At 37.0% G+C, this 27,662-nt stretch overlaps 1 protein-coding gene across 3 annotated transcripts in view; it reads right to left on the minus strand.

Annotated features, from left to right (window-relative positions):
- The window catches only part of SK (small conductance calcium-activated potassium channel), a 165,912-nt gene that overhangs the window by 41,093 nt on the left and 97,157 nt on the right, over positions 1 to 27,662 (minus strand). For all 3 annotated transcript variants that reach the window (XM_085480457.1, XM_029308792.2, XM_085480458.1), the window contains one exon: positions 5,793 to 6,212. In XM_085480457.1, the coding sequence (XP_085336583.1) occupies positions 5,793 to 6,212 (420 nt within the window). The remainder of the gene's footprint in view (positions 1 to 5,792; positions 6,213 to 27,662) is intronic.

Genomic DNA, 27,662 nt, shown 5'->3' on the forward strand with positions numbered 1-27,662 from the left:
GCGATTATCGAACCGAACCTCTCGATATCGTACGGGGGTTGGTATATGTATATGTAGGCGACTGCTCGCGACTTGTCATCTTGAATATATTCGTTATATCCGGCGCATCAAACGGAGTCGTTTTTAGTCGATAAGTCTGGCGAAGGTCGCGAGGTCGCCGAGACATACCATTTAGCGAAAAGTAAACTTCTCAGACACGCTATTGAATCGAGTATAATCATATTATAAGAGGAAATATTTTTCTACAAAGCTCTTTCAAAATTAAAAAAAGGGAATGTTGCGCATTTTCCTAATTTACTTTTCTCCCTTGTCTCGAAATGCCTATTTTGCAAGTATCGAAGCTTCAGGATTTCATGTAATTGGTTTACATTAATTTTCTCGATAAGTAAGAACCACTCCTTTTCTCTCTCTATATATCGATCCTCATTTGCATTCAGAGTTATTCTATGCGGTGCAGATGGAATATTTGTGGAGAAATATACCCATTGTGTTTAAATCTACTGCACGCCGTTTTCAAATTCCGCTTGCCGGATGTTCATAAGTCTCGAAAATTATTGCGGCCGAGCACCGGGGCGAATTTTAATAAAGTCGAATTCGCGCCGTGGGAATTTCGGGACGATTCTCTTCGGGACCATACGTCCTTCGACACAGTGTCGCAAAAAGTGCAGTGCTAAATTGCTAGAAGTTTATCGACCAACGATCCCGATCGGTCCCGATGGACCCTAGTTATAATACCGAATAGTCGACTAATTCCGGACATGTGAATCAATTCGATTCACTGCCCTAATTGAAGGTTCTAATCACGAGGATGGCAATCCACATGATGAGATGGATGCAAAAAAGGAAGAATTTCCTTCAATGTACATGGAAAAGGTCGACACAATTGAGTGGTCTTCCTCTCTTGCTTCTATCTGGGATTTTTTGGGAATAATTGCTATTGGTTGTCTAGGAAATGTTGATCGTAGAAAATTATTGAGAGAAAAATGCTTATTTTGTTAATTTTTAATATATCTACTTTTTCCAAATTCCAAAAGACAGAGCCAATAAAAATCATATAGAGCACGAGATTTTTTCCGAATCTTCTGACTTGCATATCGATGCATCTTGGAGTTCCTTGTTGGTCAACCATTTCTAATATCACTTGGTAAGATGGGTGCCGAAAAGGAAGAGTTTAACCTTATTCAATATACATGGAAAAGATCGACACAATTGATGATGAGTGGTCTTCCTCTCTTGCTTCTATCTGGGATATTTTGGGAATAATTGCTATTGGTTGTCTAGGAAATGTTGATCGTAGAAAATTATTGAGAAAAATGCTTATTTTTTTAATTATTAATATATCTACTTGTTCCAAATTCCAAAAGACAGAGCCAATAAAAATCATATGGAGCACGAGATTTTTTCCGAATCCTCTGACTTGCATATCGATGCATCTTGGAGTTCCTTGTTGGTCAACCATTTCTAATATCACTTGGTAAGATGGGTGCCGAAAAGGAAGAGTTTAACCTTATTCAATATACATGAAAAAGATCGACACAATTGATGATGAGTGGTCTTCCTCTCTTGCTTCTATCTGGGATTTTTTGGGAATAATTGCTATTGGTTGTCTAGGAAATGTTGATCGTAGAAAATTATTGAGAAAAAAATGCTTATTTTGTTAATTTTTAATATATCTACTTTTTCCAAATTCCAAAAGACAGAGCCAATAAAAATCATATAGAGCACGAGATTTTTTCCGAACCCTCTGACTTGCATATCGATGCATCTTGGAGTTCCTCGTTGGTCAACCATTTCTAATAGATGTCTCATCGATTGTCGAGTCCTTGAACTTGCTTGAGGATATATCATTTAGATCCACGTGGCGAAGCTTGTCGTACGAGGAAAAAAACTTATTCGTGATAACGTGCTCCCGACAGCATCGATTCTTCGCGATGAGAGACCGAAGGACATGAAAGGATAACGATGGAGGATGGGGATAAGGGAAGGAGGATCAATCTACATGCTGCAAGGATTGTTCGGAGCGACTGTGAGGCAAATGCTGGTGTCGTGTATACATTTGCCGACATCTTGGAGGTCTTCATCTCACGTCGCGAGCATTCGAGCACGAAGCATTTTGGATTTGAAAGGATCCGAGACGACTGTCGGCAGGGTTTCTCTGAGGCTTTGCCTATGTGAAACGTGTCTCTACAGGATGCTCCACGAAAACCCTTCGCATATCGACGAATATAAAGGAAGAATCGCACTTCTTTAAAAAAAAAAAAAACTCGTAGGAATTTAATCAGAGCATCTACGATCTTAGGATCAAATCTGAAGGTATTAAGATTTTCTGATTTTTCGATTCCTTAGAATTTTGCTTCTCTCTTGTATATCTCGTAATTTATCGATTTTGTAAATTGTTAATTATAATTATTGTTTTTTTTTTAAATCTTGTCTAAAAGGGAAATATTTGTGTAGAATTACATAATATGCTGGGATTTTCATACAATACAATTACAGATTATATGTAATTTCATCTGAAATATATTCTTATAATTAGAAATAAATATTCCACTAAACATGGAATTGCACATAGGAATAAATGCTTATAAAATTAAGTTCCAATTTTACCTATATTTTACATTAATATATATTTTCACTTAAAAAAAAGATGGAAAAAATTGCAGTAATAATTAAGCTAAAATTTTCCAATTTCGAGCAAATAATTTCCATGTAAAAGTACAAGGAACTTTTTCAGCGTACATCTCAATTCAGTATGAAAGCTTTAGCCAGCAGAGCGAGACTCCGATTATTTATTTATTCAATCTCGCGGGAGAAAGGAAACACATACGGCAAGAAGAATAAATGGTCGCGACACATACTTTTTCGAAAAAAAAAAAAAGAGAGATCAACTTTCGGAATTTCTTTCCGAATGTAAAATCCATATCCCACCAGCGGTTTGCCCTTTTCGGCGATGCAATATTAACGCGGCTACATCGCTCTGCACTTTTCTCACGCGGTTTCAAGAGCCCCTGATCGATGGCGAATGAATTAACGTTTCGCCGCGAAACGATTGCGACCGGCGATAAATATTCAGCGAGTCGTCTCAGATCTTCTCGTTCCCGGACTCGGACTCCGATATGGCCTCTGCCTTTATCATTTATCAGCGACTCTCGTAATTTATTCAGGCCGTCCCGGGAAGAGACCGCGATAAGCAAAACGTACAGATTGCGAGCGGCATTTATAGATATCCGAACACACTCGTGGAAAAAACAAATCGAACGTGTACGTACACGAGGTATTGTGTAAAAATATATAGTTACCTCTTTCGTCTGAAAAATTTATCATTGCACTATGATGTTGCAACTGTGTTTGCGTTCGACCAATTATTCGTAAATTGTGTCGTAAACAAAATATATATAATTGCACCTTTTATTATAATTATATTATCGTCAGCGTATATGCATATATTTTACAACCAATCGAAATCAATTTTACAGACGATTATACAGATGAGTGGTGTAATAATCGCAAATTTAATATCGGTTAATGAATACATTCGAACATTAACACGATGAAAAAAAAAAAAAAAAGAAACTTAATGAGCGAAATATAGATTTGCAAAATTGTCAAAGTACTCGACGCGTTTGCTAACAACTTGCTTCTTCATCAATCGAATTTCCGACCGCAATTTCCATTTCCCGCGTTAATTCTATCGCACAAAATCTTCGAACGATCTTTCAAACGTCTGGTTAGCGATATTTTGTAAACAAGAGCCCGGAGAGTTTCTCCAAGATTGAGGCACCCTCGGTATTTAACTTTTGAATTGCCGACGAGTTTACTCCCGCACGCGAGCGATCCGTCCGAGGCGAATTTACGAGAGAGCCTCGGGGAAAGTTTGACTCGCCCATTAGCGAGTCAAGTGTAAATTAATTGAACGGTTCAATGGTATGAGTTTATATTCCCGCGAACGCGCCACTATTATCGCCGAGAGAATCTCGCATTTATTATATTCAACAATCGGGGGGTAAATTGAAATTAAATTTTCCATTGGAAAATGTTAATCAACATTTCCATAAAGGTCTCGTTGAATCAGATAAGAAACCAGAGGTTTCTCGGACTTGTAATTAATCGAACTACGATGAGAAAGTTTGACGAAAAACCTATGTGCGCGTCAGAAAATATATCAATAGTCGTTTCAATTAGTAATTCTAATCCACGTGGATTTTCTTCTTAGCTTGCGCTGCTGTAGTATGAATAAAACATTTTCGGAAAGCAAACCGCTGTAGACACGATTCTCACGACAAGAGTCACGGTTTTGTGACTGCAGGCCACTTTAGACGATCTCGTGACAAATTTCTATTTTATGTGCCTTGTAATACCAAATATATTCGAGAGGGAGAAGAATCAGATTACGGTATCTGAAGTCATGTATTTAGATTTATCATATATATTGTATTATTTAATATAAATTATATATATCTAATATAAAATTATTATATATAATATATCTCATCCTGAGGATGTTCGAATGTCCTCTGGATATCCTCTGAATGTCTTTGGGATATGGTGTGCTATTAAGGATATTATTTAATATAATTTAATATATATTAAAATGTACATTTTAATATATATTATATTAAATAATATCCCGAACAGCACACATATCCCGAAGACGTTCAGAGAGCATCCTGAGGATGTTCAAGAATGTCCTCTGAATATGTCTTTCGGATATGGTGTGCTATTAGGGGTATTTTTTAATATAATTTAATATATATTAAAATGTATTTTAATATACATTATATTAAATAATATCCCGAATAGCACACATATCCCGAAGACGTTCAGAGAGCAGCTTGAGGATGTTCAAATGTCCTCTGAATATCCTCTGAATGTCTTTTGAATATATGATGTGCTATTAGGGGTATTTTTTAATATAATTTAATATATATTAAAATGTACATTTTAATATACATTATATTAAATAATATCCCGAACAGCACACATATCTCGAAAACGTTCAGAGAACATCCTGAGGATGTTCAAGAATGTCCTCTGAATATGTCTTTTGGATATGGTGTACTATTAGGGGTATTTTTTAATATAATTTAATATATATTAAAATGTATTTTAATATACATTATATTAAATAATATCCCGAAGACGTTCAGAGAGCAGCCTGAGGATGTTCAAGAATGTCCTCTGAATATCCTCTGAATGCCTTTTAGATATATGATGTGCTATTAGGGGTATTTTTTAATATAATTTAATATATATTAAAATGTACATTTTAATATACATTATATTAAATAATATCCCGAACAGCACACATATCCCGAAGACGTTTAGAGAACATCCTGAGGATGTTCAAGAATGTCCTCTAAATATGTCTTTCGGATATGGTGTACTATTAGAGGTATTTTTTAATATAATTTAATATATATATTAAAATGTACATTTTAATATACATTACATTATATTAAATAAAATTCCTAATAGCACACATATCCCGAAGACGTTCAGAGAACATCCTGAGGATGTTCAAGAATGTCCTCTGAATATGTCTTTCGGATATGGTGTGCTATTAGGGGTATTTTTTAATATAATTTAATTAAAATACATTACATTATATTAAATAAAATTCCTAATAGCACACATATCCCGAAGACGTTCAGAGAACATCCCGAGGATGTTCAAGAATGTCCTCTGGATTATTTAACATAATTTAATATATATTAAAATATGCACGAAATAATAAAGAAAATCCCTTCTCCTGAATACGAGAGATTGTGATTGCGGAAGGAAAAAAAACTCACCTTGGTGTAAACGCCGGCGCTGGACAGCTCGTTCTCGATGACCATGATGATGATGCCGAACATGCCCATGACGAGGGCGTAGTCACTGATGCGCTTTCGCTTCTCGAACAGGGCCTTCCGTCTGCCGAGGCGGTAGCCGACGTTGGGCTTGTGCTTGGATCCGGGCCCGATGCTGCCGCCGCCGGACTGGCCCTTCAGAGAGCCGCCGCCGCCTGCCAGCATGCGCTCGTCCATGTAACGGGGATACTCGGTGTGGACGCCCACGAGGGCGATGCCGGCGTCCTCGCCGGCACCGGCGCCCCCGGCGCTACCGCATCCGGCGGCCACCCCGGCCGCACCCCCCGCGCCACCCCCGCCGGCCACCCCGCCGCTGTTTTTCATCGCTCCCGGAATCGAGAGAGTCGACACTGGCTTCCGCAGCTGGAACAGCGAGAGGAAGCGCGATTAAGCCCCGAGAGAGGGAATGCGCGTCTGTACACGTGGCGGAGATTAATCTTCCCCATTAATATTCCTTCATTTATATATTCCACCCCTTTTTCTTATTTGCTTTTTTTTTTTTTTTCGAGAAAGTGGCGCTAATTCATGCTTGCGACAAAAACGTGCGTAAATAGCGTGTAAAATTACATGTATATTTCTAGGAGTTTTAAGCGTCGGCGTCCGCGGTATTTCTTCCACGAGGGGGCAATTAAATTTTTTTTTTTTCGTTTTTAGACTATTTGTTCTTTCTCAATTTTTTTTATTTTACTTTTTTATTATAAATCTGCAAATGAAATCCAGTTTTTATTATCCAAAAGGAAAACAAATGCTTAATTTTTTTAATAATTCCAAGGGGGCAACTTTTAAAATTTTTTTATTCTTATTTTCATATTTCTTGTATTAAATATGCAAATAAATTTCAGTGTTTATTCAAAAGGAGAGCAAACGCTGAATTTTTTTTACTGATGCCAAGGGGGGAGACGCATGCTTTTTCTTGGCCCCCCTGTGGACGCCGATGCTTCGAAGGGTTGAAAATTGAAATGTTCAAGGGAGAGAAGTATAAAGGACTTTTTTCTTTTTCCTCTCGCGAGTGTGACTCACGCTAACTTCGGAATAAATGGTTGCAGCTCGGGACGACTCGTTTTAATAGCGGTCGCGTATAGTTCTGATTTATCGGGCAAAACGTGGGCGGCCGCATAAAATCTTTCAGTCGAAGAAGCGCGCGAGACGGTTCTCGATCGATGGAAATTATTCCGGCGATACGAGTTAACGAGCGAATCTCGAATGTGCGCGCGAAATTCCGCGAGTGCGAAAATTGAAGGGAAAGAATATTTATTCAAACGTATAGCACTCTTCGTTCCGAGGAACTCCTCCAATGGAATTTCTGTGTCACAAAAAGCGCGCTCCCCTAATCACATTAAGTTACTATTTTTTTTTCTTCCGGGTTGCACCGGGAATGAGGTATTGGAACGGTTGTTTTTTCTTCCTTTTTATCGCTTGTTGTTTTTCCCGCTCCGGGTCGAGCTTTGAGACGGCATAAAATAAGCACGAACTGCGAAGATTTCACTTCGATTTCACAAAGGAAAGGCCAAAGTAGCCTCTTTCTCTTCTCTCCTTAAAAAGAAGGAAAAAGAGGTGTAAAAAAGTTGATCTCTCTTCCACTTGGCGCTAATGCTAGTTACTTGATTACTTTGAAACGAACGTGTTCTAATGGAGAAGTCTCAATACGTATGTTTTTACTATACTTTTAATTAACTTTGCTACGTGATGCAAAACAATGGTTCAATCTCCGTATAAAAAAAACATAAAGTTTAAATAAAATTATTTATATATTTTAAAACCCATTATACAACACGGAAATCAATATTTTTAATTACAATAAAATAAATTTGGTATTCTATTGTAAAATTTTAGAGTCTAAAGCGCTGGATTAATCAACGTCAAAGATAAAAGGGTTATTTTAATGTATACGAAAATCAGGCTGTCGCAAAATTCCAACTGCGCTGTTTCAAGGTATTACAAAGTGCCTGAAACAATACCTACACTTAAAAAAAAAAAAAACACAGCGGCGCGATTAAGTAGTATTTGCTTGACCGATCCACCCCCGTCGCTGAAATCCAGAACGCACGAAATCTGACAGCGAGAGCATCTGTCGTCTATGTATATATATAATACATCCCTCCCGTCAGGATTTCACTTCGGTACACACCGGCCGCGCTTTAATACGGAATACGAAACGGGGCGCATGCACCTGTCTCTGACAGTGTGTTTGGATGTGTGTATGCATGGGGGTTGCACGTACGAGACGCGGACTCCATGTGCGGCGGCCTATCGATCCCCCGCTATATTTTCCGAACGCGCGTTGTCTCTTCCATATACCCTCGAGAGTGCGCGTCTTCGAGCCGAGACGAGTTAGAGCGTGGGTCTGCGTGACTGAGTTTCGCTCAACGAGCTGGTGCTACAGAGAGAATACGCGTCTTTTTTTTCCTCTCCTGCTCCATTTGCGTCACGGTGAGATTTTTCTTTTCTGCTTTTTTTTTCTTTCGTCAAGAGAGCGAATAAAAGCGCAATTACGGAGTATTTAAGAGCGTGACAATCTCTCCTCCAAGATATACACGCGCACACACCTGTCTCTCTCTCTTTCCTCGCGATCGAGTGAGACTTTAAGGCTGCTGCATAATTTATACCCGCGACATTAGTTAACTGCGGATAATCAACAGGAAGGGAGACTCTTCTCTGATGAGATACCCGCTGGAATGCACCGGCAGGGAGATTTCGCGCAGCATGACCTCGTGACCTTTCTCACCAGTCGGAGGGGGGTTATAAGGGTGGAAGACTGTGTTACCAGGGGGAGGACAGAGGGGAATGGGGGATGGGATGGTAGTCATGGAGACCGTCCCGAGAGGCTTCCTTAATTCAAAGCTTGATTGGCTCGGGCAATCTTAAAACTTGTATATGCTCGGTAAAGTTGCTCTCTCTTTCTCGCCCGTATCTCGCGATTACTCGCGACCGCGATAAAGAGCCGCGCGGATTGCCGGCGACATTTCCGACGTTTTTCATCCCGTCCGACTCCGTATCGATCCTCGAGGTTCAATTACTCCGGAGATTCCGGAGAGATAGCATGTGCCTCGGTTACGAATTAACGGTTACGCAATGGGGTATCAAGTCGATTAGGACCGCATCAAAGATGCATATTGCTCTGTTTGGATTCGTATTAAATATACAAGAGAGGCGAGTTGAATCACGACGCGGAGTAAATAGGGATGCCGATAAATTAGGAAGATTATACCTGATTTATACCTTGCCTTAAAATTATTATTTTAGGCGTTGATTAGACCCCGTACCGAGAAGGAAAGTGTACAGTGATTGATCACAACAGGTTTCTACGTATTGTGGAATCAGTTTTTTTTATGGAAACTTTAATGCAGATCATGATTACGATCCGATGTTCCTGGAATTGAATCTTGTCTCATTGGGGAATAGAAGGTTATTTTTTGACTTGTTCAATCCAATAAATAATCGAGTGAACTGCCTTGAATTACTTGAGTGTATAAGATTGTATGCACCAAGTAGGCCTCTGCGAGGTAGTGAAATGTTTTATTATGAGAATTTTGGTTCGATAAATCGCATATGCCGTTTTATGCCAACAATTTTGCTAACCAGGTTGATTTTTTCACGGACCAATAAATGGTTTTAAGAAATCCCTGCGAGCGAGTATAAGATGATGTGTTCTGCGTAGTATTGCTTCCGTTTCTTTCATTATTTATAGACAATGTTGTAATCTATCCTTGTGATCTTGAAAGAGATGATATTCTTCACGCAATGGGGTATATTAAGTCCGATTAGGACCGCATCAAAGATGCATATTGCTCTGTTTGGATTCGTATTAAATATACAAGAGAGGCGAGTTGAATCACGACGCGGAGTAGATAGGGATGCCGATAAATTAGGAAGATTATACCTGATTTATACCTAGCCTTAAAATTATTATTTTAGGCGTTGATTAGACCCCGTACCGAGAAGGAAAGTGTACAGTGATTGATCACAACAGGTTTTTACGTATTGTGGAATCAGTTTTTTTTACGGAAACTCCAATGCAGATCATGATTACGATTCGATGTTCCTGGAATTGAATCTTGTCTCATTGGGGAATAGAAGGTTATTTTTTGACTTGTTCAATCCAATAAATAATCGAGTGAACTGCCTTGGGTTACTTGAGTGTATAAGATTGTATGCACCAAGTAGGCCTCTGCGAGGTAGTAAAATGTTTTATTATGAGAAATTTGGCCCGATAAATCGCATATGCTGTTTTATGCCAACAATTTTGCTAACCAGGTTGATTTTTTCACGGACCAATAAATGGTTTTAAGAAATCCCTGCGAGCGAGTATAAGATGATGTGTTCTGCGTAGTATTGGTTCCGTTTCTTTCATTATTTATAAACAATGTTGTAATCTATCCTTGTGATCTTGAAAGAGATGATATTCTTAGCGCAATGGGGTATATTAAGTTCGATTAGGGCCGCATCAAAGATGCATATTGCTCTGTTTGGATTTGTATTAAATGTACACATGTAAGAGGTGAATCATGACACGGAGTAAATAAAGATGGCGATAAACTAACAGATACCTATATATAACATTAATAAAAAGGTCTTAATAATCTATCATCTCTCTCATTATTTATAAACAATGTTGTAATCTATCTTCCTTGTGATCTCTGAAAGAGATGATATTTTTAACAATTACGCAATGGGGTATATCAAGTCGATTAGGGCCGCATCAAAGATGCATGTTGCTCTGTTTGGATTTGTATTAAATATACAAAAGATGAGACGAGTTGAATCATGACACGGAGTAAATAAAATTGGTGATAAATTAATAGATGCCTACATATGTAGGTACAACATTAACGAAAAAGTCTTAATAATCTTGTTGACACTAAAATCTATCATTTCTTTCATTATTTATAGATGTAACCTATATCCTCCTTGTGATCTCGAAAAAGATGATATCTTGCGACACGATATACCTTCCCTTCACCGAATCGAATCGTATTAATTTCCTCCGCATGGAAGCCTTCCATCTGTCCCTCCATCTCCTTCTCTTCGTCAACCCCCGTCTAATAAAGTCAACTTTTCTTCTCGCGCGAAGAATCCCGCAATCTTTCCAGCGAACTTGCGGCTTTCTCTCGCGCGAGAGAAGCGATAAAACTGTCGGCCGTCGCGAAAAAACGAAGAAAAGGGAAAAGATGGTAGGAATATGATCTTCGCTTTCGCGCGCGTATTTGTGAAGCATTCGATACCCAGCACTCGGATTTCACACTCGGCTCGGTACATTGTCGCCGGTATTATAGTCTCTGAGCCGACAAGAAAGCAGTTTTGCACAGAGAGAATCACGAGAGAGATGAGAGAGAGAGAGAGAAGTGAATCTGGTGTACAAGATGAGTAGAGGGTGGTAGGAGGGAAGAGGGATGCTAGTATTTGCGGTTCAGTTGTCACACATGCGCCTACACTCCTCGGATTAGTATTAAATCTGACGTCTCCTTTCTCTCGAATCTCAAATACTCGTCTCCTGCACGCTGCAACGATTCTGGCATACATTTTCTCGAGCGGGTTATCCACGACAAACATTTCGATCTGTCCCTTTTCTCCATTTTATTCTCCGTCAGCAATCTGGGTCTTTTAAGGCACCAGCAAATTTCCATTTTTTTCAAATTGCTTTTCAAATTTCGCGCTGTATAAACAATTGGGTTTTTAAATCTATCAGATATTGAAATAGATATTTTAACAAATAAGCCAGATTTTTTTATTTTTTAAAGGTCTAGAAGATGAAAAAATAATATAGAACAAACTTAAAAGCTTCAGTTGGCTCTAACGGAGGGCTAATTTAGAATTGATATAAATAATCTTGGAAAATTACGAAAAATATGTTCAATAAAAACAATTAAATTTTCTCTAGCAAGATTCGCGAAAAATTTGTGGATTTGTTTCTTTTCTGGATTTTATTCTCCGTCAGCAATCTGGGTCTTTTAAGGCACCAGCAAATTTCCATTTTTTTCAAATTGCTTTTCAAATTTCGCCCTGTATAAACAATTGGGTTTTTAAATCTATAAAATATTGTAATAGAGATATTAAAAAATAACCCAAATTTTATTATATTTTTTAACAGTCAGTAACACATAATAAAAGCTTCAGTTTGCTGACGGAGGGCTAATTTAGAATTGATATAAAAAAAAAAATCTCGGAAAATTACGAAAAATATGACAAAAAAAAATTCCCCCATAATAAATAAAAATTGTTCGCCGAAAAGATTAGCCGAAGCTAGCGATCGGATTTCCGAACGGTTCGATCGTCCGGCACTTTGAATTTCCGCGACACGAAATACTGGGCGAGCTATATACTCTGTCTTGGCAATAATTCACGACGATAAACGACCGTCGTTAAACACAGCTTTCGCTCGTGCATCGCCGGGCAGATACGACGGATAGATGCATAGAGTCGACTCGGAACGAATCGCAATAATTGTCGGAGCGGCTTTCCGACCAGCTACTAGAACGGGTGCTCTCGCTCTAGTTTTCGACGATTATACCACACATTCTCCCACCCTCTGTCCGTGTTCGCGAGCATAATCTCTTTAATGGAACCACGAGATAACGGTTTCAGGGGGTGAGAGGTGAATCGATGCATTCCATGTGGGAAGTCTCTCCTATAATATAACCAGTGCGACCAATAATTCAACAGATATCACGAGTTTATAGCATTATCTCTGCTGTTGTTGGACAAGCTTCGCTCGTCCGTTTTCGTTTCGGCCGAATTTAAATCGATAAGATCAAATCGTCGATACACACAGTTCCCCAGTTTTTTTTTTTTTTTTTTTTCGAGCGATTGTTGTACACCGTCGTATTTTCCTACAAAATAACCCGAGCCTCGTATAATTCCTCTCGTCACTGGTCCATATCAATATTGACGAAATCAAACCCGCGGTCGTGTTTCTGTTTTTCCCCCATCTTGCTTTCACCCTCCCACCCCCGGAAATTGTGCCACGATATTATCAACGAAAAATGGGAACGCTGCCAAGAGAATATGCCATATTAATGTCTGTCCCAACTTTATCGGAGAGAATCTTTTTAATAAAATGCAATTATTTTCCGAGCTCTTCCCTGGTTTTTATTTTGTCGAATCTCCGTCGTTTATAAATCGTTTGACTGCTTTAATTCGAAATAAAAATTCAATCGTTCAAAGATAACAAGCGCAGGATAAATTCTCTACGGTTCGATAGAAAGATATACACCAAGACGAGGCGACATTTTTTTCCAAGACGAGAGCATCGATTTTTACCTTCGCGCACGCTTGTTAGCGAATCGGGATTATATACCTTTTTCATATCGTACCTGTCGATACGAGTCGATTGTCAATACGCGGTGATGATATAAAACATCGGCGATGAGGTCGCCGTTAACCGATAATCCTGGACTTGTATTAATCCAGGACTTTGGCGAGAGAGATTTTCGCCGTCGAGAGACTCGCGACTATAATATTAACTGAATCAGGGGAGAGAATGATTATTCCCCGGCATATTTCGGAAATTCGGAGAGGAAATAGTCACGCGGATTAGTCGACGCGATGCGAGGATTTAACAAAGATATTGCGACGAGAACTGGCGCTTTATTATTAATTTTGCCTATATGCGGAGAAAATTTTGTCTCGGAAATTTTGTCAGCGGTGTAACGACGGAAACTTATTATAAATCGCTCCGCGAAATTAATTGCCAGGAGGCGAGGTTAAACATTAATCATTAACGCCCTTCTGTGTGCAAAGCGATAAATTGGAAACTGCAAAAACTCATTGTCGGCGTCAGATTTTTTTGTTCGCTCTGGTTTTACTGTTATTCTAATTTTATTCTAATTGTGTTGTGTAATATTTGCACAAATGGGAGGAAGAATTATGAAAAAAAATTTTTTTTATATTTTTCTCAAACATGTATATTTAATTTGGAAATAATTACTCTAATTAACATATTTACTCACTAAAGCGAGTGTTTAATAAAAAAACATGCATTTAGAAACAGAACATACATCACGAGCGATGTGAATAAATTCTTTGTTCAGCTGTCGCGATATAATTTACGAGCTCGAGACGATTTAACAATTTAACGCAAAATTGCGTAAATAAAGACGTAATAAACGGCATCGTTGAAGCGAATTATTTTCCAACGGATCATCTCCGAAATAAAGTGCTTGCAGCCTCTCTCTCTCTCTCTAGGAGTCGATACGAATTTCTCGCGTGCAGCAGAAACGATGAAAGGGTAGATAAGGGTCGAATCGCGGATTGGAAACTACGAACAATCTTATTTACCGTCGAGCGTTTTACGTAACAAAGTTTTACAAGAAGGCGGTGCCTCCGCAAAATTGCCGACATTAGGTGGACGCGATATAAAGTATACGTGTATATACATTTACGTGTCCGCGACACTTTCTCCTTATCAGAGTGTCTAGCAGACTCATTGAAAAAAATTTCCTGACTTTATCAGATTTTCCAGAAATTAATTTTTTTCCTGACTTTTTAGTATTATTTTTTCTAAATATATAATTTATACATATCTATATGATAAATCAATTAAATGTTACATCATGACATGCTTGAGATATTTATTTAATAAAAAATTTCAAATTATTGAGACACATGTAGAATAATGTGAAAAAATCCAGATAAATAGTAAAATTTCCTGACTTTTCCCTGACAATTCCAGATTTATAAAATTCCCTGATGTTTTCAGGTTTTCCAAAACCAGAAATTAATTTTTTCTCTGACTTTTTAGCATTATTTTTTCCAAATATATAATTTGCATATATTTATATGATAAATCAATTAAATGTAAAATCATAAAATCTTGAGATATTTATTTAATCATAAAATTCTTGAGATATTTACTTAATAAAAAATTTCAAATTATTGAGACAGATGTAGAATAATGTGAAAAAATCCAGTTATATAGTTCAATTTTCTGACTTTTCCCTGACAATTCCAGATTTATAAAATTCCCTGATGTTTTCAGGTTTTCCAAGACCAGAAATTAATTTTTTCTCTGACTTTTTAGCATTATTTTTTCCAAATATATAATTTGCATATATTTATATGATAAATCAATTAAATGTTAAATCATGAAATTCTTGATATTTATTTAATAAAAAATTTCAAATTATTGAGACAGATGTAGAAAAATGTGAAAAAATCTAGATAAATAGTAAAATTTCCTGACTTTTCCCTGACAATTCCAGATTTATAAAATTCCCTGATGTTTTCGGATTTTCCAAAACCAGAAATTAATTTTTTCTCTGACTTTTTAGCATTATTTTTTCCAAATATATAATTTGCATATATTTATATGATAAATCAATTAAATGTCAAATCATGAAATTCTTGATATTTATTTAATAAAAAATTTCAAATTATTGAGACAGATGTAGAATAATGTGAAAAAATCCAGATAAATAGTAAAATTTCCTGACTTTTCCCTGACAATTCCAGATTTATAAAATTCCCTGATGTTTTCAGATTTTCCAAAACCAGAAATTAATTTTTTCTCTGACTTTTTAGCATTATTTTTTCCAAATATATAATTTGCATATATTTATATGATAAATCAATTAAATGTTAAATCATGAAAATTCTTGAGATATTTATTTAATAAAAAATTTCAAATTATTGAGACAGATGTAGAATAATGTGAAAAAATCCAGATAAATAGTAAAATTTCCTGACTTTTCCCTGACAATTCCAGATTTATAAAATTCCCTAATGTTTTCAGATTTTCCAAAACCAGAAATTAATTTTTTCTCTGACTTTTTAGCATTATTTTTTCCCAATATATAATTTGCATATATTTATATGATAAATCAATTAAATGTTAAATCATGAAAATTCTTGAGATATTTATGTAATAAAAAATTTCAAATTATTGAGACAGATGTAGAATAATGTGAAAAAATCCAGATAAATAGTAAAATTTCCTGACTTTTCCCTGATAATTCCAGATTTATCAAATTCCCTGACAATGCCCGGTTTTCCGGATTTCCCTGACCACTAGACACCCTACTTACGTTTGAGAATGATTTTCCCGGCCAGTCTGGCGAAAACACCGGAGGATTATTACGCCGTAGAAAAAGGGATGCTCGAGAAAATGTAAAGACGGGGCTCTCCGCATATAATTCCGCGGTTTATATTTTCCCCCGACTATTTTTCCAGTCACGTCGCCGATATCGCGTCGTTGTTTCTACGTTTGCGGATTATTCTCCATCTTGAATTGGATTGTCCTTCGGATTATTACGTTTCCGCGCTCTCTCTGTAATATCTAGACGTTATTGACTACAGGAACAAAAAGAAACCCGGGAAAATAATTACGAGGCGCGTTGCGACAACAAAATTTCCTCCGCAAAATATCAGAGGACTCCTCCTTTGTCCTCCGGGAGAACGAGAGAAAAGAAATCCCGGCTCGCGCGTGGAAAATTTAGAGAATATCGCGAGCATCTCAAATTCATTGGAGTATTAAGGTTTAAAATCCCCGGTCCTCGTTGAATTTAAAATTTCACACAATATCCTTTGTCCTACCCAATATAATTTCATTGATTAGATCTCTAAGTTTCCTCTTTTCTCTTTCTTTTCACATTAAATTTCAGCGCGTGGGCTGTAAATTTTCGGACTCAACGACACCCCTGAGAGTTTTCGTGAAAGTCTTCTTTTCTCGAGTCGTCGTCTTTCGACCACGTTACGACAACTTTCAGCGTTACACTTCCACATTTCCGCGAACGTGCGTCCCGATCTGCTCGGGGAATTAAGGGAAGAAATATTCGTTCCCTCGAAATGGGAAAAGTAGGGAAAGCAGAAACAATTTTCAAGCGAAAGCCCTCATCCTCCGCCAGCTATTGCATTCCCGTTGGCAACGCATTCTCTCTCGCTTGTTGTTTCCTCTTCTCATTCTCCCTCCTTTTTTTTTTTTTTTTTTTTTATTATTTTCACGTCGATTTCGCGGATACGTAATCGACGGTGAAATGGTTTCGAGGGCAAAAGCGCGAGAGAGCTGGAAAGTTGTAGATTTTATATTGCGTCGTGTAAAAGCTCTCTGTAACCGACGCATGTATCCATCTGCGTATTTTCGTCAGTAATTTTGTAAGCCGAAAGAGGCTCAGGGTGTCTAGCGGTCAGGGAAATCTGGAAAATCGGGTATTGTCACGGAATTGTCAGAAAAAAATCAGGAAATTTTACTATTCGTCCTGATTTTTTCACATTATTCTACATCTGTTTCAATAATGTTTTGTTAAAAAAATATAACTTTTCCTCGATTCCCAGCATGTTCGTTTTCTGTGTTGTTAAAAATCGATTCATTTACAGCGTGTTCGTTAATTTAGATTTTTATCGTCGTGTTATTTTATTTTAATGTGTTCGATAGAGACAAAAGTAAAAAATTTGATATAATATAAATAAAAAAAGGTGATTATTTAAATAGTTTTATAGTGAAATGTTTGTTTCGATTATCGTACATAATGCAGATTGTATAATTGATTCAAATTTTGGTTTTTTTAACTTTCGAACCTTTTTCATTGTTGGCAAAAATATCTCAAGGATTTCATGATTTAACATTGAATTGATTTATCATATAGATATATGCAAATTATATATTTGGAAAAAATAATACTAAAAAGTCAGGAAAAAAATTAATTTCTGGTATTGAAAAATCTGAAAAAATCAGGGAATTTTATAAATTTGGAATTGTCAGAAAAAAGTCAGGAAATTTTACTATTTATCTGGATTTTTTCACATTATTCTACATCTGTCTCAATAATTTAAAATTTTTTATTAAATAAATATCTCCATGATTTCATGACTTAACATTTAATTGATTTATCATATAGATATGTATAAATTATATATTTGGAAAAAATAATACTAAAAAGTCAGGGAGCAAATTAATTTCTGGTCTTGGAAAATCTGAAAAAATCAGGGAATTTTTTTCATCGAGTCTACTGGTCACCCTGAAAGATTATATATATATATTACGATTAAAGAAAGCGGAAACCCCTTTCACCATTTACCATTCAATCCTTAGCGGAAAAAAAGGAAGAGGAAGGCGCGTTTAAATCCGTTTTTCCGTTTACAGTTTGAGGGTAAAGTGCTTCGATTGGAGATTTATAAGCGGCCGCTTATAAGAACGGCGCATAAGAATAATGAAGAAATAAGGGACGACAACAATCGAATATAAATGTCGCAGTATCGACGAAAGCATTCTCGACGAAGAGCTCGTGTCGTCCATTGGTGAGCGCAAGTAATGCCGGCGATCAATCGTCCGTAGGTCGCATTGTTAAATTTTTAATCCCGTTTATCCCGAGTCAAGGGCAAACAGAGAGAGAGAGAATGAGACATCGAGCTGGATAGACAAAGAGACGGAGATTCTTCAAATATCTACAGTGTCGTATAAAATTATGAGCAGTCGCGAATTTCTCCTTAATAAGAAAAGGAAACCCGTTACTATTTTAAGAAATCGCGATATTCAAGCAAACAGATTGTTGCCGCTTTAATATAAAAATTGCATCTGATTTTAAAACCCTCTCTCGATATATTAAGTAAAATGTCAAATTTATTATTTATAGAATATTTATTTTGAATATTCCGATCATGTTTGTGCGCGTACAATTGTTTCTCTTTTAAACAAATGAGCTTTGAAATATGAAACCTGGGCGCGTATTATATAGGACAGTAAATATCATTTTTCGTAAAATACCAACATATATTCGCTGTGCTAATATTAAGTAAAATTTTAACTGTATAATTTATGAAATATATAATTCTCAATATTCTACTTCTGATATGCGGAATATTATTTTTGTAAAATATTATACATAATATTATATATATATATATATATAAATCAGCTGATGTGCATAATTCGATAAATAAAATCGGCAACTCGCTCGTAAAGTTTCTAAAAAAAAGAGAGAGATACATGAAATCACGAAAAGAATAATGTAAGAAGGTGGCGGGACAGTCTCTTAATTAGGTTCGCCTGAAGCGATGAGCAGCGCGCACAGAAGTGAGTATATATAAGCACTTTTAATAGAAAACTCACGTAACTCACTTTGGCGTAGATAGTTATATCTTCAACCGAGACTTCGTTTTGCAGAATCGCGAAATGTTTTTTGGAGCATCGCCACGTCGAAGAATTTAATTAACTCACGATGGACGAAATTCTCATTAAGAATATGTAATTTTCTATTCACATAAATTATCTCGTCCCTCCCTCTTTTTGAAAATGCCTGTCAAATTTACTCGATTCGCGAACTAAATCGACGATGGAATGTACCTATAAAGTCAATTTCTGATTAAATTACTACCGAAATCGCCGAATATTACTAGAAGCATATTTAGATCGTATCGTGATTCAGAACTGACACTTTGATATCTGCAAGTTTGACGAGCAAGAAAATGAAACATATAAAGTTGAAAAATATATAATACAGACTCTCTTTCTTTTTATTAAATTAAATATTAAATGAAGTAATAAAAATTTAGTCTTAAATTTTTTTTTAACTAATAATTATGAAGCTAGTAAAATGTTGAAACATGTATGATACCTAATGTATATTATATGATGATTCAATTGCAGCTTTTTTAAATTTACAGCGACCATTTTCATTTAGCTTAACATGGCTTGCTTTATATATGTAATGCTGAAAGAGAATTTCACTCGAGGATCTTTTCGAGCGTCGCTCAGAGAAATAAATATAAGTCTAGGATTCTCCAAGACTTCTCAGAAGCTGCACATTTTCTAATCTCTATTCAGTTTCGTAGTAATTCATATTGTTGAATTATTCGCGTGGTTAAAATTAAATTAGATTAGATGGTTCAAATATAAAAAACAAAGAACATTTAATTACAGCATTTCTGAAAAATTCTTTTCAAAGCTTTCAAGACTTCAAAATAGAAAAAAATCCGCTTTTGTAGAAAATAAACTTAAGACTGGTTTTAAAAATTTGTATGGTATTTTACTGCAAATTCTAAAAATAATCGTTATGAATGCGAAAATAATCGAAAGTATAAAAGAAATAATTGTTGTTAAATAAAGAAGAAAGATGATCAAAATATTTTATGCAAATAAAATCAAGAACACAAACTTGATTGTTGTAATTTATGATTTAATTTGATTTAATATAATTTAATATCAATAAATAATCATATCAATAATGATAATGCACTGATCATAATAAAGAAGCATGTACGATATTTCTTTCTTTCACGTCGATTTTAACAGACTCGATATTTATAATTCTTTTCTCGCTTCAATACTGGGAATCAATTACCGCTAATTTTTTTCCTGGTTTAATTCTAGCAAAACCAATTTCTGTCATCTTTCTCTCACGCTTCAGTTCTAACGAAACCAATTTTTCTCCTGTTTCGCTTGTAATAAACGGGGACCGATTCATCGGTCATTTATTTATCTTTCTTTGTAACGTCGAACGAGAAAATTTCAATGTTGACGGCGTGAAAAAGCAGTTGAACGAGTGCGGGATAATAAAACTGGGATGTCCATTATCTCATGATTACGCAGGAAACTTTCACGAGTATTCTGATAATCGAGAGACCGTTCTCGACGAAACGATATTTACTTCAAACGAGAGGTATCCCTTCTGAATCCAACGTGGGATATTCATGGAAGTAAATAGAAGCGATCTCGAAAAATTTCTGTAATTTTCCTAATGCAATTCGTGACGCATTCGGTTAATTGTTTCCGCTCGATTTAATTGTTACGCCGCGATGAGAAGGAAATGGTTTTTCTCGCGTATTAAAATTGTAACATAATTGCTTATTTATTATTATTTATATTAATCTTGCAGCACTCTCAATATTTGTCACAATAAATTCGTTAGCGTCTGTAAAAAAAAAAAAAAAAAAAAAATTGCACAACTGCGGTTTATGAGCGAACGTTTTGTCAAAATTAAATTTAATCATCCAGGTGGTTAAGTTCTCAGCACCAGATGTAAAAAAGCCAGCGTGTACAGCGATACAAAAATAACGTATACGAGAACACACACAATTCATATTTAAAACTCGCGAAAATGCAAAGCGCAGGAATGATATTACTATCGTGAAATTTTGCTCAATAGAGAGCGAGATTACGAGATAAAATGTCTCGCATTGTCGAAATTACGGAAAATCGCGCGCGTCCCTTTCACGCTATTTTCTCTTCGCGAGAGAGGAGATAATTTCACTCCGTCTCTTCGGCTATCGCGAACCAAGCGAGTCAATAAGTGTAATATTGTTTCCTCGACCCCGTTCGCACTCTACCATCATTCTCCCTTTAGTCTCCCTTCTATTCCCGATCGCCATCCATCCTCGATGCAGTCGGTGAAGCGAAGTGATAAAGTGTCCCAATTGTCTGATTCGTACGGAAGAGTGTCTGGAAGCCATTTCTACCCTATACTTTCATCCTCTCCTTTCCCGGGATGCTCGGAAACGTGCTCGGGGTGAAAATTCGAGGAGACTGTCTGCGATCGACGTCGGAATTAACTGAAATTCCGCCGGAATTCGCGTGTCCCTTCGAGACCCTCTTTGGGCTACCAACGTCCCGATTTTATTCCCACGATGACTTTCCGGACTCGTCGCTTCAACGCGAAAATGTGACACGCGGCGAACGAGAATACTGAGGAAATAATTTTCAGGGTGTTCCAATCATTTTATTGCGACGACGGCGAATGGCAAAAGTTTTTGACGAAGCGAGATCGAAGGAGGGAAGAGAGGGATAGAGATTATCTCCCTTAGCAATTGACCTAATGTATCGGCATATCGCGATCTGATAATATTCGGGAAAGCCTAATTTCGAGCCACTCGATCGAGCATGACAATCGCATTCATCACACGCAAATTGTAATCCATTTAGATGCCATTGTAAGCGCGTTTAATCGATTGTATACAGAGTATACAGAGCGTCCTAGAGAATTCTTAAACGCCTCAGAGAGTTGAATGCGAAACTAGAGTCTCTTCGGCTAATTTCAAGAGAGAGAGAGAGTGGAGTTTCTTTCGAGGAGAATTTTAATTTCAGGAGTACGAGAAAGAGATATATAATTCAGCATCGTGGAATCGCGTCTGTATCTCAAACTTATCGTTAGCTAAAAAATATATTGCTGGAACTCTTGTTATGGGGATCTTTTCAAGGATCAAGAAAAGTCTAATAAATTTCACAAATGATCGTTATTTTATAATTATCCAGACAAAAAGAAGGAAGTAAAAGATTATTTCTCCGCAGTGAACGTTGTCTCAATTAACAAATCAATAAAGAAACCGTCGGTTCGATAGAGTGATAAAATAAAAATTCTAATTGTCATCATAAAAATTATATCCCTCCACGGTTGATAAGCCAGGAATAAAATAATCAAGGACACCAAGACCACTCAATAAAGTCATACTGTAAAAATAATTAATCGGACTGATAAACTTCTCCACGAATCTTCTTCTCAATTAATTGCTTTACCAATCTGTTTAGTGACATCCATAGTATAAATTATCCTTGGAATCACATCTATATCTCAAACTTATCGTTGACAAAAAAAATATATCGCCGGAACCCTTATGGGAATTTTGTAAAGGATCAAGAAAAGGTGTAATAAACTTTTCCACGAATCTTCTTCCCAATTAATCGCTTTACCAACCTATTTAGTGACATCTACAGTATAAATTTCCTTGCAACTGCATTTGTATCTCAAACTTATCGTTGGCTAAAAAATATATCGCCGGAACTCTTATAGGAATTTTGTAAAGGATCAAGAAAAGGTGTAATAAACTTCTCCACGAATTTTGTCCCCAATTAATCGCTTTACCAACCTATTTAATGACATCTATAGTATAAATTTCCTTGAAACTGCATCTGTATCTCAAACTTATTGTTGGCTAAAAAATATATCGCCGGAACTCTTATGGGAATTTTGTAAAGGATCAAAAAAAGGTGTAATAAACTTTTCCACAAATCTTCTTCCCAATTAATCGCTTTACCAACCTATTTAGTGACATCTATAGTATAAATTTCCTTGAAACTGCATCTGTATCTCAAGCTTATTGTTGGCTAAAAAATATATCGCCGGAACTCTTATGGGAATTTTTTAAAGAGTCAAGAAAAGGTGTAATAAACTTCTCCACAAATTTTCTCCCCAATTAATCACTTTACCAACCTATTTAGTGACATCTACAGTATAAATTTCCTTAAAACTGCATCTGTATCTCAAACTTATCGTTGGCTAAAAAATATATCGCCGGAACTCTTATGGGAATTTTTTAAAGAGTCAAGAAAAAGTATAATAAACTTCTCCACGAATCTTCTCCCCAATTAATTGCTTTACCTATTTAGTGACATCCATAGTATAAATTATCCTTGGAATCACATCTATATCTCAAACTTATCGTTGACAAAAAAAATATATCGCCGGAACTATTATGGGAATTTTGTAAAGGATCAAGAAAAGGTGTAATAAACTTCTCCACGAATTTTCTCCCCAATTAATCGCTTTACCAACCTATTTAGTGACATCTATAGTATAAATTTCCTTGAAACTGCATCTGTATCTCAAGCTTATCGTTGGCTAAAAAATATATCGCCGGAACTCTTATGGGAATATTTTAAAGAGTCAAGAAAAAGTGTAATAAACTTTTCCACGAATCTTCTTTTCCAATTAATCGCTTTACCAACCTGTTTAGTGACATCTATAGTATAAATTGTCCGCCTCTTCAAGTGAGATCCGCCGTTTCCGGAGTGTCGCCGGCACTTTCACGTAACTCCGATTGTTCGTCGTCGGATAGAAGCACTTGATCGAACTCGATCCGTCGCGTCGCGACGCGGGATCGTTCCACGGGCTCCGTCGAGTCGCTCATGTCTGAATCTTCGCAAACCCCTCGGAGCTCTCGAAGCCTCGACTTGAGTAGCGAGCGTGTGCGGTCGACTCTTTTTAGTTTTAAAGCGCGATCGTACGAGCCGCGATTGTTCGTCCCGACGATTTCGAGTCCTCGTTCATCCTCGACTCCATATCACTCGCGGTCCGATTTCTCAATAGAGAGAGGCAGAAACTCCGGAAGGAGGGAGTCCGTGTGTGTGTGGTCGTCGAATATATAGAATATATATTTATATATATATATATATATTTATGTATATATGTATTTCCCCCGGAATTAACGACGGAGGGAATCGTTCGTCGTCACGTCGACGTGATACGTCGTCGTTTCGTGAGCGAGCACTTGATAACCGATAACACCATATTGATTCGACGTCCTTGCCGCAGCAACATCGCGAAGATATCGTAGCAACATTGTTGCGCGTCCCCGTGATCCTCTTAGAAGGTCCTCGCGACTGCGCTTCCTTCCGCAAGCCGGCCGACTGCTACCATCCTCGCATTCCTCCTCCTCCATCACGCTCGGGGCTAACACGGCCGGTTCTTTCCATCAAAGTAAACCTCGTGGACCTCGGATACGAGTCGAAGAAGCATTGTCCCCGTTTCGGCGAGAGGAGGATGAAGCCGAGAGGTGTGTATATCGTCGCGAGTCTCTCGAGTAAAATGGTAGAATGTTGTATATGGGTTTCTGGAGAAACGGATATGTATTTTTATATATTTTTGACGTTCGATAAACTCTTGAGAGAGAAACGAGAAGTTAGATGGTCGCGATATACGTTGGGTTGTCTGGCCAATCTTTTTTCTTTTTTTTCGAGAAAGCGATCCGAGAAGTTAACAGATTGAGACGATCGGGAGATTCCGGAGAGCGTTTGGAATTCGAGATGTCAATACTCGAAGTGGAATTTTCAATTTCAAAGAAAATTTGCAGCTCGATAAAGGATTTTACCACCTAATTCAAAATTCTGAGATCAATGCGAGGAATGCCAGGCTTGCGATAATTTGCGCGAAGAGAGTTCCCGAGTCTTATGAAGTTCCACAAGATCAAGAATTTAATCATCATTTCCGATGATGTCCAAACCATTAAAAAATTTTCTTTCGTCAGGATTTCAAGTTTGAGGTGTAAAAGAAAAAAAAAAAAACTGGCGACAACTTAACGTAAATCGCGATCGAATGCCGTTAGACGCGAATACGAAATTCAGAAACATTTATTCTGCTTTTATATTTTGCTCTATTTCGCGAACAATAATTTCGCACGTTCCGTGATAGTATAGCGTTCACGAGAATATCGCTGCGATATATCTCGGCGTTTTATCCTCCATTCGGCAGATAAAAAAAATCTCTATCTCCATTTCATGGATATGTCCTCGCTGATGTTGTGTAAAAAAATGCAAAACACATCCCCCTTTTTGATATCGCTTTCTACGCGAAGGTAGAGAAGTTCATTAAAACGTGAGCAATTTTAACACAAATATGTATATGTGCTCGTCCCGCTTTCATCCCTTTGCGCGATGTGCTCCAAGAATTTCATCGCAACGAGCAAACAATCAATTTTTAATGCAATAATCACGTACGCGCGCCACTATTTGCCGCTGGGCGAATTTGTAATCAAGCAAATATCTTCGCCGACCACGTGACCGCATCGCCTGCCTCTTCCCGCCTTGCTCCTTCATCACTATGGAATTAATCTGCAGAAATTATACGGAAACGTGAGATCCGCATGTTATATGAATAAAATTATTCCCTTAGATTAGCCGTGGTTTCCTTTCCGCGTAATTATAGTGTTACTTCGTTTACCCAGTCAAGTTTCTCGCAAAATTATATTTTAAGTTTCGTCTACGATTCTTTTTTTTTTTTCATCGGCTTCTGTCAAACAAAAAATCTAGATACTAATAAATTCTAATAGAAACGCCAGATTATTATCTCTCTGTGAAAAAAAAAAAAAAAGATGATTTCTCCTTTTGGAATCGAGAAAGGAATCATCTCCGAACTGATGGAAGCAATTTATATGTATCTAACAAAAATGGAAATCTTTCCTTGGAATTGCGAAAGGAAGAAAAAAATCGTCTCGATTCAATGAATCCGCGTTTGGCGAAATAAGAGACACATATATCCGGCCAATCATGGCGATTCCCGACACTCTGCTTGTGCAGCATTTATATATTGCTCGGTCAGCCTTCTTATCGTACTACTTTCGGAGACTATTCGTCGGCTCTGCGGTGTCTGTAGTTAACGAGGTGATCAAAAAGGATCTCGCCGCAAATTTGGCAGATTGATCCGAGTGATTTTCGAGAGAGGCCCTCGAGAAAATTAACGGGAGTTGATAAATAATTTTTATACCGTCATTATTCTTTTATATACGGCTATACTACACACGCTTATTAAAATAAAATAATTATAAGGGACAATATTGCGTTATACGACATCTTTTACACGGCAGACAGTATAGATTATTTATGGAAAGAAAATTAATAAACGATGGATAAAATTTATATCACGGATATTGTCGTGTTTTCCGATTATTTAATCGAATAATATAAATTATAATTCCGGAGTAATTAACGGGAACAATGAAGTTATATGCATAAAGTTAGCGTATTGTGTTTAGTCATTTATCTTCTATATTATATTGTTCCGCGGTTCCGCGTAGTACATTTTCATGTTAGTTTCATCAATTATACTCTAGTTCTTCTTATTTTTAATAATGCATACAGGCTCTAGATCTAGCAATTTATCTGTCAGAAACTCTATTTCTGTTCCATCCCATCAAAGTTATCATTATATGTTACTGACAATAAAGTAATATACATACATGTATTATATATATATACACGCACATACACATGCACGCATATCAGTATATTTAGTTCTATTCTCTTTCCTATCGTATTTAATGTTATTTACGTTATGTCGCTTAATCCGATTATCCGTTATTCCAGGCAGATTGTGTTGTAAATCATATTAATTAATGCCTATTCTGTTTGCTATCCATTTACTCAATTGTATCATCAAAAAGCTTGTTAAATTATTCTGAATTTTATCAATTATTTTCATATATAAGTATATCATATAACCGCGTATAATTTCACGCTAATAATTACGGAATGAAATCCATTAATATCAATTAAAAGTTTCTTACGCGGAAATATATTGTTTCTATCCTGTCAAACTAAAATTTGTCCGTCTTCCCCCTTTATAATTCATTTAAGATTCCGCGTTTCATAAAATGTTATTCTCCATCTAATCGTGTTTTGACACTAACTATATTATTTACGCCTTATTTCCCCCTCGGATTATTATTACTCCATTTTACTACCTTCGTTTCAACCCCTCCGTTTAAACACCCCCAAAAACAAGAGCTCGATGGAGGATAAAATACCGATTTGTCCCTTCTTCATTTCCCGGGGCAGTAATAATCATTTGCTATATATATACACACGGTATATCCGCGTTTTCCCAACAGGACGGAATAATTTATCGCAACTAGAGAGTAGAATCTCTCCCAGTTTCAACCGTGTACAGGGAGAAAAGTCCCCGAGCGGTGTTCGTTGCTTATTTTTCCCAACACCCGGATAAAGTTTTCGGAGCGTTCGTCACTATGGGTTATCTTGCGTCTTCGAGAAATCCGCTACGATTTACCGGCCCAGAGAGGTCATATCTACCTCACACACGAAGGCAGTGATCGACGATCTTGATCAGCTGTCGTAGACTGCGAACACTCGGCGTAATAATAATAATTGTACGCACAGCAATTAGTCCGCGATCGCGAAACGACGATGACGATACCCTCATCGTCGACGACGACGATGATGATGATAATAATGATGATGTCGCGTCTCTCGCTCTCTCTCTCTCTGGGCGCGACTTCCTGGTGACGCGCGCGATTTCGAGCGGACGATGTCAATTTTCCTCGTCGTCCCCGCCGTCGACAACGCTCATCGATCACGGCGTCTCCTCGTCGTCGTCGACGGCG

Source organism: Nylanderia fulva, unplaced genomic scaffold, assembly GCF_048542155.1.
Source record: "Nylanderia fulva isolate GAGA-0341 unplaced genomic scaffold, ASM4854215v1 Scaffold15, whole genome shotgun sequence".
Lineage (NCBI taxonomy): Eukaryota > Metazoa > Arthropoda > Insecta > Hymenoptera > Formicidae > Nylanderia > Nylanderia fulva.